Source organism: Xiphophorus maculatus, chromosome 3 (genome assembly GCF_002775205.1).
Source record: "Xiphophorus maculatus strain JP 163 A chromosome 3, X_maculatus-5.0-male, whole genome shotgun sequence".
NCBI classification, from domain to species: Eukaryota; Metazoa; Chordata; class Actinopteri; order Cyprinodontiformes; family Poeciliidae; genus Xiphophorus; species Xiphophorus maculatus.
The window spans coordinates 18,846,294-18,860,909 of record NC_036445.1 but is presented as its reverse complement, the minus strand read 5'-3'; the positions used below and the strand labels follow the sequence as shown (position 1 = coordinate 18,860,909).

Sequence of the window (14,616 nt, the reverse complement as noted above, 5' to 3'; positions counted from 1 at the left end):
ATAATGAATTACGTCACACCAGACAAATTTATAAAGTTACATTTATTTTTGAAACAATTTATAGCCATTACCTGTACACTGTATATGTATACATTTCCACTGATTTAGTAATATTACCATTTCATTACAAGCAGCCCTCTAAAGACAATGTAAAGGCATGTATCCACTCAGACGTTGCAGTCCAGGACTGTCCCATCAGATTGGTCTAGAAAATGCCATGGTCCCAGCTATGGCCACAGACAACGCTGCTGCTCAAAGAAAGTAAACCATCAAAACTAGGCTCTGCAACATTAGTAAACATTTTGGCATATTTCTGTTCACACCGTGTACATCAGTTCCTATCTAGTAATAGTACAAGCTGAGACTCAAAATGTAGTACTCGCATTCTGTAGCTGTGAAAGCAGTGTAAAAACCGTGGTAGGCTACTTCAATTGTGCATGTGAAAGGGGAAAAAAGGCAAAGACAGAAAGATAAATCTGTTGAGAAAATCCTCAACAGCTGTAATTTACAGGCTTATTATACAAAGGCATTGATTAAAAAAGTACAGTATGCTGATGGTGATCCAAGCAGTTGGCACATCTTCTAACTGATTGATATATTGCACATGCTAATGATTCATCTTCAGCTCAGACCGAGTCAGCAGGCTCTACAGTAAGAAAATTAATCTCTGTAAGACAATTCAGGCTCAAAAAACTCACTTTCATTTTATTTATCAGCTCAAATAACTATAGCTGTCAGCAAGTTTCAAATGGAAATATAATAAACTGTAATCTAACAGTCTGTTCTGCAGCTGGTTTATTTAATCAACTTTAAGCCAAGTATTTTTATCTTATTTATCTCATGCTAAATCATTTGATCCACCAATATAGCCTTGATTTATTTTAGTGTCGTCTCCTCTGGCTCTTATAAAAGGCTTTTTAAACAATCAGTTGTACCTTTTATACCCTGTCAGTGTTTAAACTCCAACAGTTCATTAAAGCAATGCAATTCAGTCCACAATTTCTGTGCTAGGCATCGAATGCCGGCACATCTGCTTAGTGAAACATGTGAGTTTCTATTTTGTGGTTAGTATTCATTAAATAGTTACTTTGCATCCTACTGATCTGTGCTGGTTCAATTCCAGTTTTTGTGAAGCATATCCAAGATAGCTGATGCATCCCATCTAACTACACTTTCAACTATTTGTTCTCAGACTGCTGAGGCCTAGGGCAGTGATTGTTTTCATATCAAAGTGTCTAAAAGCAGTGAGAAATCAGCTAGTTTTATTCAGGAATTGCTATGTTCAACATGTTTCAACAACCAACATCACTGACATCATCAGCAGCGTGCATCCACTGGCTAAAAACAAGCAGGCAGAATGCAAATGTCAGTGATGGTTAACATTCAGTCCAGAAATTATCCGGGGTGGGGGGGTTTCTGTTGATGTTGCTTTAAACTGATTTACTTGTAGCAAGAGGATTTGATGTAGAGCCACGTTATTCTGTTTGGAGAATCACAGTGGGTAGCTGGAGCTAAGGAAATGTATAACTAGTGTTAAATTTATGCATCTGATGTAATATTGAACAGAGGTTAAAGGGATTTTAGATGAGGTTATGTAAGCAGTTTATAAACAGTCAAAATCTTATCTGCAGTAGGTAACTGGTATCTGCATTTTGTCCAAATCCAGTTTAGTTAGGCCTAAGGGCTGAGACTAATGGGTAGCCTTGTGAACTTCTACTTTCTTAAAATATCTGATTACAAAATGCCGCAGTGGTTTATGTGCCGTTTCATGAACCTTTAAACTGTTGTCATGCTTGCACTGGTAAATTATTTGCACAAAGAACTACAATTACAAATATAATTTGAGTCAGGAATAATCTTCAATAATCTTCCAGTAAACATAACTGCCTGATAAAATTTGAGTGATGAAAAATCCATAAATGGTGTTCGCTTAAACCCCTATAATATTTTTTAAGCCATTTTCCTTTGATTTCACAAAGTTTCTCTGATCATAAATGCTATAAATATTTTGGGAGTAGGAATAAATTGCTGGCGTACCACCTCCAACCTCCATTTCCTGTGTGAATAAGAATGAATTTCTGCATATATAACAATCTAAATCAAAGGTGACGACAGTTTAAAGGTAAAAAAAAACTCTTAATTTTCTGATTTGAGTTTTTTGAATTAAACAGAAGAGCATTCTGAAACATACTCTGATTGGACTAGCTATTACCGTTAGCTTCATAAACCATCTAAATTTTATCTAAATTAAAAACATTAAGCGAATTGTCTACTGCAGGTAGGAAATTAGCTGTTTATACCGTTTATAGCAAAACCTTACCTTAAGAACATCCCAAACTTTCTCTCTAACAAATTTTCGGCTCATCACATAACAGAACGAGCAAATGGTAGATAAGGCATTAATTTAAAGGACAAAAGTCGTTGTCCTTTAATAGTTGAACACTGGTGGAAGAAAGAGTCCAGATAAGGGATTGTGGATAATTTCCGTGTATTTTTATCACCCCAGAATATCTCTGTCTTGGGCATTAATCGTATTTCTCTCAGTCTAAGGCAAAATTCAGTTAGTGCTTCTCTGCATGCATACCAACATTCAACTCATGCACCGTCTGCTCGAAAAATTCCACAAAACATTCAATTGGTATTGGTATTCCCTCTTCTTATCCAAGACTGTGTGGTTCCCCTTCTTACTATACATTATACAACACTTGTGCAACTAAGCGCATTTTTAAAAAACAATTCTTGAAATTTAGTATTAATCCCTGCAGTCATTCTGCAATGACGCATGGCTCGGTGTGTTATCCCTTTAAATCCCTACGAAAAGTGTTTTCTGGAAACAAAGCTAGTGTCTCAAACACTCCACTTTATCTTTCTCCCTCTGAGAGCTTAAGGGCGACAGAGATAATTCATTAGAGTATTGATATGTCTATATATATATATAAATATATATATAAGATCCATAATCCCTTATTAAAGTCTGGTAATCTTTACTCCAGTGTCTCCAACAACGAGGCGGGCCATGGAAGGATGAATCTGTGAAAGACCAGAAAAAATTGATGAGTAACTTATTGACACAATAAAGATATAATACAGATTACATAGCATAATCTAATCAGAACCTGAACCAGAATGACAAGTACTCTATTTATTTCCATTAATCTTTTCTAAATTCTCCCCACTTTGCCATTATTCACCATGTTGGTGATCATTTATATAAAAGCCCATGTCCATCTTCAACTCTTTGGCTTCACAAGACAAAATGTGGAAAATTTCAAAGCTTATCACAGGTACTGTATGGTTACATTCAGGTACAGTTATTAGAACTTTCTAACCTGCGCTTGTAGTGGTCCATAGGGCACAAGTTCCCCGTCCACAGTGAGGGTTCCCCGCGGAGACAGCGGCTGCAGTCTGAAGGCCTTGCAGGTTACGTGGCTCACGTACGGCGAGCTGAGTGAGTGGTGGTTTCCTTTTTCCATGGCAAAGAACAGTCTGAGTAGCGTGGCTCTGGAGATGCCGGCTCGGACAAAGGTCAGGTGGATCAGGCCGTCGTCAAATCTGGCGTGAGGTGCAGCATGGAGGTCAGCCCCGAGGTGGCTCTGGTAAAGGGCCAAGACCAAGACAAAGTCCCCTTCAATGGTGACCCAATCTCTGGTGGGGAGCGGCTGATCGAGTGGCGGTAACAAGTCGTCCCTTGGCACATCGAAAGGCAGCGAGACAAACGGACGGTTCCTTAGAAGTCCTGCTGGTTCGTTAAGGTCAAAGTTAAAAGACGAGGACGGCATTTGGAACGAGGGAGAGTTCAAGGTGGAGTTAGGGGTGTTAGGACGGGGGGTGAGGTAGGATGATGAGCGTGGGGAGGAACAGGAAGGGGAAGAAGGTGGTGTGGGAGAAAAGGAGGGGGGAGTCATTTTAGGAGGGAGGGAGTTGGAGCTGGAGTGCTGGAGGAGTGAGTGGGGCCTTGGACGGGACGTGTTTTGGTTTTGGTCCAGAACTTTCTGCTTGTAGGAGAAGGGATTGTGACGGAAAGGGGAGGAGATGGTGAGAGATCGCTCCCGAGCCACATCCAGAGAGTAAGACTGTTTTTGGAATAATGTTTCGTTCAGATCCATGTCCTCCATGCCATAAGAAATCCCAGAATCTGTGCTGGATTCTTGACTGAGAGGCTGGCTCAGCAGAGCGTCGGCTATCTGGCTTGAAGGAGCCGAGTTCTTTCTCACCAACTCTCTGGTGTTCTGAAGACTGTCCTGGCTAGAGAGGTCATCTCCAGGCTCTTCCTGTGCCTCTCTTCCCATGTCCACCCCATAGCTCTCCCCCAACTCCCTGGCTCGCAACACTCCGTCCGCCTCCAGAGAACCGCCACTGCCTTCCTCGTCCCTCTCATCGTCATCCTCCAACATTTCACAAGAGTCTGGCTCTGATGTTTCCTCGTCTTCCCTTTCGTCCCTTATTTCTGCCAGCCTTTCATCTCTTCCCATATTGGATTCATCTCGTTCATTTGACGCAGAACTCGCTCCGGACTTCTCCGAACAGTTTCCGGACTTTTCTTCAGCTTCCATCTCCAACTGCCCCTCCTTCTCTCTGTCTTCTGCCAGACTGCTAGCTCTCACCACACCGGTTCCTTTACCTCTACCCCTCTGTCGTCTCCTTGTCCTCTCTCTCTGCCTCTCCTCTCTTTCCATCTCACCTCTCCGCAAGAGGCTCCTCTGCTCACTGATACCCATGTCGGAGCAAGTGCGATGGATGGGTGTTTTGCAGAATCCATCCAGGCCTTCAGTAATGCTGCGGGAGAGGAGTCTCCTGGGTGGAGGTGTCCCATTTGAAGATGTGGCAACTACAGAGGGAGGCATGTAGGACAGACGGCCCTTGTACGATCGAAGAGAAGCTATGCGCACCAAAGTGCCCAAAGTGAAGCGAGCTGAGCCCAAACCACGATACCTGGAACAAAAAAAATGTTTAAAACGAAACTTTGTCTTGTGATGTTTGATTGTCCTAGAACTTCCCATATTTAGTCAAGTTTTCAGCCACACATTTAATGTATCTAATTGGGATTTTATATAACAGACAAACACAAAAATACTTTCTTTTCAACTAAAAATCTGAAATCATGGCCTACACATTGGCCCCTTTTCAGTCCTTTTTACTTTGTTACCCATAAATAAAATCCAGACAGGTGGCAGATAAGGTTTTGGGGAAGCTTGAGGTAGAGTCTGAGGAAGTGCACATCATCCTGAATCTCCTGATGGCGGTGGAAAAGAAACAGGAAGTGGCTCAGGTTGGTGGAGCTAATACAGGACAATCCAGGAAGAGACTGTCAGGGGCTACAAAGTTTATGCTGGGACGGTGGTTTCCTTTCCACCAGGACAACGGCCTTAATCGTTGTCAGAGCTACAATTTAACAGTTTAGATCAAAGAATATTCATCTGTTGGAATGACCCAGTCAAAGTCCAGAGCTGAACCAGGAATCTGTTGTAAGACTTGAAAATTGATGATGAGATAATCTATCCCTCCAGTCTGACTGAGTTTGAACTGTTGTGCAAATAAAAATGAGTGAAAGCGTCTAGACGACCAAAAATTGTTGGGAAAGGTGCTTCTACAAAATATTAACTCACAGAGGGTGAATAAAAGTGTGCTTTACCCTTTTTTTTTAGATTTTTATGTGTAAAAAGGATTTTATAAAGAAATAACTTGTGTATTATTTCATATATATGCATTAGTTTTGCTAGCCTATCACATAAAGTCCCCGAAAATACAAAGAAGTTTGTGGTTTTAAAATTTCAAAAAATTCAACAGCATGAATACTTTTTCAATAAACAGCACCAACCAAATAACTTGAGCTTTGACATAAAACACACACCTTTCACTTTCGATGTCGACATCAGACACAAAGCCCCAGGCGACAGAAAGGAAGGAAAACAGTCTCCTGGGTGCTGCAGCATGGCTGTTTTTGGAGGGCAGAGGGCTTATTGTTACAGACACCAGGTCCATGGGTCGGATGCCGCCTTGACAGAGCAAGAAGCAGCAGTTTAAAAGGAGCGGCTCTCGAAGGCACATGTCATACCTGAGAAAGGGAAGAAAAAGAAAAAAACCTAACTCATCTCTGATAGAAATAGTCTCAATTTACAAAAAACATACTGGGAAACTCAAATGGTGACTTTAAAATATTTCTTTCAGATTTGCAGTACAACTTTAAATAATGTTGCATCTGAAAAGTACCAAAAACAAAATCAGTTGCTCCATCTCTTTTTTTTTTACTGCTAATAGCAAGTTAACCTAGGGCCGATTTCACAGTTGCAGCTTTTCATTTCAGTCGCTATCAATAATTATTCATTAGTTTTTTGTTTTAAATATCTGAAATACTCCCAAACCAGTGACGTGATTTTTCCTTTTTTAGTCCAGTTTTCACTTTGTTTATTTCTAAGTAGGTACGAGGGGTGAAACCTGAAACTGCTGCTGTGCAAGGTAACCACTAGTTACTCAACAAATTGTTGCTAGGTAACCAAAGAGTGACCTTGCTCAGCTACTTGTGAAAGGTTGAGCTTTGTCGTCTGCCTACATCTCCCAGAATGCAGTGTGGTTCTCAATCGGAGTTCAGGGAAATTATTGAATATTCTATCTCTTCGTATCGATCATATATTGTCTATCTTGATATGTATTGTTATTGACTTATTGTCCAGCTCTATGTTGATGACGGATAGAAATGGGTTGATGATGCCTGACCAGCCACTGCTCCCCTCACCCTGCGTAGTGGTTGATGGAGCCAGCCAGTGCATTCCCAGAGCCACAGGGCAGAATGCCAAGAGGTGTCTTTATTGCTTGTTCCCAGTCCGGACGCTCCATCAGTCCATTAATCACCTACAAATCCACAGGATATTCAAAAGAGACTTCAGGAGACCTAAAACTTTACCTGCACATCAATTGCAGCATCAGAACCTTACCTCATGCATCAGTCCGTCTCCAGAAACAATGACAATGCCGTCCCACTCTGGGAGCGATATCTCTCTGATGAGCTCTCTCGCGTGGTTCCGACGCTCTAGGACAGATTAATAAAGATAAATTAACATTTATGCATTATCCTTACTCACAGCTATGATTTCCAGCTTCTTGTCTTACCCGTCTGTATGAGGTTGTAGCTGATGTTGGCCTCCCTAATCATTGGCAGGATGTGGGTCTGACACCACTGCATCGCCTGGCCTCTTCCGCTGAATGGATTGACCAATAACAGTAGTCGCCTGGGACGAGGTAGCAGACTTCTGGAAAACTCTGATGATGAGGAAGAAATGCTAAATTAAATATTCAAATATTAATTATTCAGGGCATCTAGAAATCCTCAACACCAGGTCAACTGTAACATGGCATAAACTCCTACAGTTTTTTTTTTATCGGATTGTTTATCCTTTATTGTGAAATATTTCTTATAATGCAAATTTTCATTTGCCATCTCAATAAATTTCAAGTAATGTTAAAAAAAATTGACTAAAATTGTGTTTTTACAATTTTCTCCACAAGAATGGGAATAGGACTATGAATACTTTTTATTCATATTCAAAAATATGAATAAATGTGCACAGGTTAGTCACATTTCTTTAGGTAAGTGGTGTCCTGAAGAAGCTCATTTTAAATTTTCAGCTGTGGTGCAATGAATGCAGTCACAGGGATGCAGTTACCTAAAAAAAAGGTGATAAATTGTTCTTATTGTTACTTTTGTCATTGTCACAATAGTACAATATCATGATTAAATTCAGAGTCCACATCGTCCACCCCTAGCTGAGCTTTTGTTTCAGAGTTAGTCGACTCTAATTTGAGACTGAGCCTCTCTCTCTTATTTCACCTGGCAGTGTACTTCACTCTAATCACATGGCCGAAACTCAAAGCTCTCGATTTCTTGAGACACTTTGGCTCCCTTAGTATAAACTGACCATTGTTTAAACAACATGGCCGACCTGAGTGTCGTTACTTTTTCTCTTTATGACCGCAGTGTACCCTTCGTCTGATAGCTGCTTTAAGGTCAAATAATTCCCAACAGGTTTCTTGAATGTAACAATTAATTCAATGTACTTGAGTCACCAGATCTCAGTGCAATGGAGCGACTTTGGGATGTGGTGGATCATGAATGAGCAGTCAACAAACTTTCAGCTGTTACATGATGCCATCATGTTAATATGAACCAAACTCAATGAGAAATGTTTTATAAAACCTTGTTGAATCTAAGCAACAAAGAGTGAGCAAGTGTAGGTGAAGATAATCATTTGCCAGCCAACACCAAGCACTGATTTTCAGATATTTTAAACTATACGACTTAGAAATGAAACACTTGCTCTGTTCACAATATAATTCCAATAATATTTTCCAGCAGTTTACAAAAGTCATAACTTTAAAGAAACTATACTTCTCTCCTAGAAATAGTTAACTGTGAACAACTAAAGGGCAGTTCAGTGATCACTAAAACAGTAAAGCCCAACAATATTACCATTCAGAACAGGAAAACGGTGATTCTTAAATTAATACCAAAGCAAGAACAAAGATGGAATATAGCAGAATAATTCAATTACATGTTATGTAATGAGATAAGCAACAGAAAACATCTAGATAAGGAACATTAACAAAGGCTACAATGACAAAAAGGAGACTGAACCTTGAACACTTATCTTCTGATAACCAAGTCTTATTAGTTGAAGGGAAGGAGTGGTATGTTGCAGCATTGGAGAGTGTATATTTCAGGCTTTCCTCCGGTGTTCTATAAGCCTGGTGGGCCACCAGGCTTTACTTACGCCCCCACCAGGCTTAGCATTGCTTATTTATTTACAGTTTTTTTGTTTGTTTGCATTTTTTAAGACTTTATAGTTGGTGTTCAGATATTAATATTCCAATCTTCCAGTAACACATAATTATCATGTAATATTTTCCAATTTTCTTTTAACTTTAAATATTTTTTAACTCAAAAACACGGCGGGCCGCTGGATGAATGACTGCTGAGCAGCCCAACCACCAGGCTTAGCAAGTTTTCTGGGGGGAACTTTGTAATTATTATGAATATATAGAATCATGTGCGTGCAGAACAGACAAAAGAGAGGGTGAACAGTTTGATAAACTTCAAAGCTTACTTAATGAAGTGTTTTCAGGTATTGTACAGTCTTTGAAAGCTGTGCAGAATAAAAACTTTCCAGACAGAATGAGTTGGCTGAACATGCAGGAAGACCCAGGGCCACTGTGACATTCAGCTATAATTAGCAAGAGTCTACAAAGGGAGGCATAAATGAAAGCAAACAAAACAACAAAATGTGGAGTTTCAGGCTAATTCCTGGAGCCAAACATAAAGGTCACAACAAGCAAAGGCGCAGAACTAGCATTCTTTAAATGTCCTTCAATGCAATCAGTTAAAAATAATCAAAGGAAAGATTCTCTGTTGTCAAGTTTAAAAACCAAGTGAGCCGAAACATCTAACAGTGAATACTTTACAAATAAATAACATTTTTATAGAGCCGCACAAAGTTATGATACAGAACACATTTTTTCACCAGATTTGTATTAAAATCATTGGGAAAAACATACCAGCAGCTGAATGACATCTTTTTGCAGATGCCGTGATTCTTTACTCAGACGCTCCAGTGGAGCTTAAAACTGCCTTCCACCTCCTATAACCATCACTGCTCTTAATGCGACTGATACTAAATTAATGCTATCTTCCAGGAGAGCAACACAATATAACACATTATCATCTCACTCGCAAAAAACTGTGCATTTACTATTTGGTAATGTAGTAAATTTCAAGCCTGCATTTCATTTATTTGGCCGCTGGGATCGATATGCCCTCCTGCTGAGACACTAAAGCTCATTAAGTGGATTGAGAAAAGATGTTACACAACGGCATAACAATGAACGAATTCAGGAAAATGTGGATTGTAATTCATAATGTCATCGTAATTTCTAGCAGCAACCTTGCTACTGTCTACTTTCCTGATATTTGACACCACTAGCAAACTAAATACATAAGTTTTTTTCATAAATTGCTTTTCTTTCACAAATGCAGATAGAAAATGTCAAATATATAATTATTTCTTTTTTACAAAACCACTTCAATACTATCTAAATATATATTTGTATGTTTTTCTGTATTATTTTTATTTGACCTATATAGACTTGTTTTGATAAAAAAAAAAAAACAGCAACAATATAAGTAATTAAGAAATATGTCTCAGTTATATAAGCTATTAAAATATTTCCACCTTCCTGGAATAATGTCCCAAGTCATTTTTTTTGCCAAAAGTATTTTTGTTTATTGAAACAACTTCTAGAAGGAAACAGTTTTCACTTAGGCCGTTATTTTAAGAAGGTGACGATATGAGCTAAAAAAAAAAAAAAAGGAGCAAGCTCCATAAGATTTCTCTTTTTATTTTTAAAAGAAATTTGAATCGTCCCAAAGGATAATTTTGAAGAAATCCCATAGAAAATGTTAAAAATTAAAGTGATGTAGCATTAATGTATCAATCAACCAGGTAGGTTTGTGAAAACCAGCTTTGTACAGACAGATTGATTACAAATATTGTTATCAGATCTGAAAATCAAATTTTTAACATGAGTGAATATTAATGACTGCTTTGATACAGATGATCTGTGATTCTGTCTGGACAAAAAGGCTTTTCAGGTGAAAGAGACGCTCACCTGTGTTAGCTGTAACGGGCACTTCTCTGAGCAAACACTGGATAGCGGCTGACCACCTCTCAGCTTCAGGCCGGCTTTCCGCCAGGTACGCCTTCACCTGCCTGCGCCTGGACACCCCCTTCCTCCGTTTCCCTTGCGGATACCAATACAGCACAAGCAGCGGCGGTGCAGGAGAGCGAGGACAGCTGCACCCCACCAGCTCAGACAAAGGCAGCAGGAGACGGGCTTCCTTCCCGGGCCGCGACGAGAGTCGCTGAACGTGAATGTGGGTATGGGTGAGGGTCAAGGCATAGTTGGACGCCGGACTCAGAGCTGGTGAGGTGGCGGGGGAAAGCCCTCCTGAGCTTCCAGGGCTCTCCGGGCAGCTGCAGCTGCTGCCGCAGTTACTGCCAGATTCCCAGCTGGCAAACTGTCCGTGAAGGAGGGCTTCTTCTGGAGAAGGTGAGGAGGAATCTGGGGAGCGCATCCTCGCTTTTGGATCGGACGACGTCTGCCAGTCTGACGAAGCAAACGGTACGAGCTTCTGGAACCAGAAGCTCAGAGAGCTGTCAGTTCTTAAAGATGTGCAAGAAAAATTAAAATGTATCAGAAAAGAACTTCATCCCTGAAATCACTTTAAGATTATTCTTCATGCAGGCAACAAAAAAACCCAAAACCTTCTGATTTTGTCTTCATTTGAAAAGCAAACTTCTTCCAGTATAAAGAGTCATTTTTCAAAAGAAATAATCCAGTGAAGATGAGGAGAAAAAAAGCAATCAAATCTAAGCTGTCAGTTCTAACAGTTTCCTGCCAATTAAAAACTGGAAGCAATACTTCAACGCTTGAACAGGAAACTCAGTCAATCAGAAACAAAGAACTTGCATAAGTACAAAAAAGTTTACATTTCAGTTCGAAGCTGCCTTTGGTCTCAGCAAAACAAGGCAGCAGAGCAGCTAATTAATCAGTAATCTTTAAATAATCACACAAAGGTACAAAACTGAACCTCTCAAAAGAAGTAACTCAAACATCAATAAAGTATCAATAAGACACGAAGCAAAACACACCTTTTCTATGAAAGGAGGTCATTAAACTAATGTGCAGCGATTCTTTAAAGTATGTTGCATGTCGAATGCAGCCTGCAGTGTGATGAATGCCCCGAAGATATGATGAGTGCAGCTTTTCTGAGACCTTTGAAACTTCTATTGCTATCTGAAATCTCAGAGATTACATACGACACAAGCAGGAGGAGTGACAAAAATCACGCCTTCAGGACGGTAGTGTGATAAATTAAAGATTCGTCGTAGAAAACACTCCTCCGAATGACACCTGACAATAAACAAACATAGGGAATAAGCAAACTAAACAAAAAAAAAAAAGAGGAACAAAGAAAATACACAAAGGAATCAGTTCCAGGTAAGTCCTTAGTTCATGTCATCTTAATGTCCTTAAGTGAAGCCCCAGGAGTCACGTTCCCTCCCAAACATCTCTGCTCCTGTAGGAAAAGAAAAGCAACGTTAAGTGTTGATGTCAATATTGGAAAGTCAGACATCTACAAAGTGACCCTGTAAGGAGTTACGAGTAAAAAAATATTTTTTATCACTATATAAAAACGCATTTTTATATCTCAGTCTTAGCAACAATCACTACAATAAGCAGGAGAGATTATTTTTAGAGTGAAGCAATATCAGATCTGCCACTCCCCTTGACCATAGGTGCGTCTGGACTGCTGCTGACTCACAGTCACACATCCTTAAACCGCCTCGCTGTGACGCTACATAACTGTGCATGAGAAGTTGCATGCCAATGACCGCAAGCTTATAAGCATTTACATACTCAGGAGTTTCAATCCTCAGGACTGTGGGACAAAAGTGCTCTCTGTCACAATGTGGATGTTGAACTGCTGAGCTGTCTTGCTTTTACGTCACAATGTTCCCAACATGTTCCTTCAATTAGCAAGCGAAGTTCAAATGCATGACGCAAAACATCATCGGCCAACAAATGCTATTTTATGATGATGCACACACTGACTTGATTCAGAATTACCAATTTAGACACACAATTAGAATTGAGGCATTTTTTTTAACCTTGTTTATCATAATAAACCACTTAAAGAACAACTTCAACACAGGTCTCATTCCTCCTGGTATCAAATCTTTCACAGATTAGGAGGTTTGCTTCCGGGATTGACCTATAAATATTTTAATTCGTTTTTCCGATCAACTCTGACCAGCTTCTCTGTCCCTGCAGAGTGAATGTGTCCACTGCAGCATGCTGCTACCACCACCATGTTTTATTGTGTGAATGGTGTACTCAGGGTACTGTGCTGCTGCAGTTTTTAACCACGAATGCCCAACATGTTCAGTTTTGGACTCAGTTGACCACTTCCCTTCATGTCAGAGACATTCACAGAAAAGCTGAACTTAAACGAAGATGATTAAATTTAATGCACTGCAAAAAAAAAAAAATATTACCAAGTATTTTTGGTTTAGTTTCTAAAGCAAATGTCTTAGTACGCTTGAAAAAAGACAAAAGTAACTTGCGCAGAATTTTTCAGCAAGATACAGGAGCTTCTATTGACTAAACATTTTGACAAAAATATGTTGGTAAGATTTTGAGCTTTTGCTGTGTAAAGATATAATCTACTTCTGCAGGAATTATTTAGAACCACCATGCTAAATATAATTTCTAATTATTTTCACAGTTATGCATTTCTCTGATAGTCCACCACATAAAATTTAGATTAAATACACTTTAAATTCCAGTCACAGTGCGGAAGGTGTATTAAAAATTTTCTAGGCCATGTATTCTAGGTAAAATGTCATATTTAGTATGCAATGAAATAGAACGACTTGGTTAGTAAATGTTTAATCTCAGACAGATATTAACCTGGCCGCAGCTCTTTCCAAATGCAACAACAGTGTGGAAAGATTGTTCGAGCTGTAATGCAGACAAACCAACAGCTGGCCAGCGTCCTGCTCTGATTAAACACGCAGAAATGCACCTCACTGATGCCCATTGTTGCATCTCACGTCCTTGAAGTGCAGGGCGGGGACATAGAAATAATAACAACCAGGCTAAATTTGACCCCCCGAAACAAAGAGGTTGTAGAAATAACGGTGAAGAAAAAAAAACAGTTTGGTTCATTTCCTGAATACATGGAGGTATTCCTCAATTTAGGGTGTAATTACGCAGTTTAAAGACACATTTTAAAGCGTTGGCCGGCAGTCTGGTTATCCTTGGCTTTACATGGAAACTTCGATCGATGCTGACCACCTAACCAAGCTAGCAGCAGTCCGTCAGTTAGCCAGCTAACTTAATCTGAATTTCTTCAAACAGTTACCATTAACGTACTATTCGAAAACAAACCCAAAACTGTGTTTGAAAATAGTTTTGAACTACTAGAGGTAATTAACCCAGAGGCTAATGATAGATGCGCCCCCAGTTTAATGTTAGCTAGTTTTAACTGTTGTCAGTTAGCAGAAGCTAACAGTTTTCTACTTCATATCCAGCTTAAAGTTTAACTTACACTTACATTTTGTTCCCTTTAAAAGTGTATCGATACGTATTATTTCTAGTTTTAAAGTCTTACTTAGTCGTTCAAGTCAAATGGTTAGATAAGATGTATACAAACTAGCGTGTTAGCTACAGACCGCTGTGATTTACTATTCAAAGTAGCGGTAAAGCAATAAAAGTTAAGATTCAAATTTGGACCTTATATGGTAATTCAAGCCCAGCAGAACACAAAGCAGCGCTGAAACAAAGTTCAAATCACCTCATCCTGTCCCCCTCTTCAGGACTGCGAAAACTGAGTCGGAGCAGGAAGTGTCTGGAGCCGAGGCAGCAGCAGGTCTGAGCGGCGGAGAGGAAACCCAATGACGGCAAGGAAAACATTGAAACACCCACCGACATTCTCCAATCATCAGCAGACCACCACTTCCGGTTACAGTCATTTGTTATCAGGCAACTGATGAATGCTCAAAG

General features: G+C 39.7%; 1 protein-coding gene across 3 annotated transcripts; it reads right to left on the bottom strand.

Annotated features, from left to right (window-relative positions):
- Positions 1–29: 29 nt before the first annotated feature.
- sphk2 (sphingosine kinase 2) lies at positions 30–14,498 on the bottom strand. 3 transcript variants are annotated; one of them, XM_014468680.2, is made up of 9 exons: positions 14,408–14,498; positions 11,700–12,127; positions 10,657–11,210; positions 7,108–7,257; positions 6,933–7,027; positions 6,734–6,849; positions 5,852–6,055; positions 3,330–4,932; positions 30–3,030 (listed from the first exon to the last, which is right to left on the bottom strand). In XM_014468680.2, exons 3-9 carry the CDS (start codon positions 11,120–11,122, stop codon positions 2,968–2,970), a joined length of 2,697 nt encoding a protein of 898 aa, XP_014324166.1. In that variant the 5' UTR covers positions 11,123–11,210; positions 11,700–12,127; positions 14,408–14,498; the 3' UTR covers positions 30–2,967. The 3 variants fall into 3 exon arrangements, with proteins under 3 accessions (XP_014324166.1, XP_023186554.1, XP_023186555.1); XM_023330786.1 differs by having other exon boundaries at positions 10,657–12,127; XM_023330787.1 differs by having other exon boundaries at positions 10,657–12,127; positions 14,347–14,422.
- Between the last annotated feature and the right edge of the window lie 118 nt (positions 14,499–14,616).

Bases quoted from the DNA above. Each gene is read 5' to 3' on its own strand.
- sphk2 (XM_023330786.1), bottom strand. From the start codon at position 11,122: ATGCGCTCCCCAGATTCCTCCTCACCTTCTCCAGAAGAAGCCCTCCTT. The intron at 7,028-7,107 runs GTAAGACAAGAA...AATCTGTCCTAG, and splicing joins CTACAACCTCATACAGACGG to AGCGTCGGAACCACGCGAGA. The intron at 3,031-3,329 runs GTTAGAAAGTTC...GGTCTTTCACAG, and splicing joins ATGGACCACTACAAGCGCAG to ATTCATCCTTCCATGGCCCG.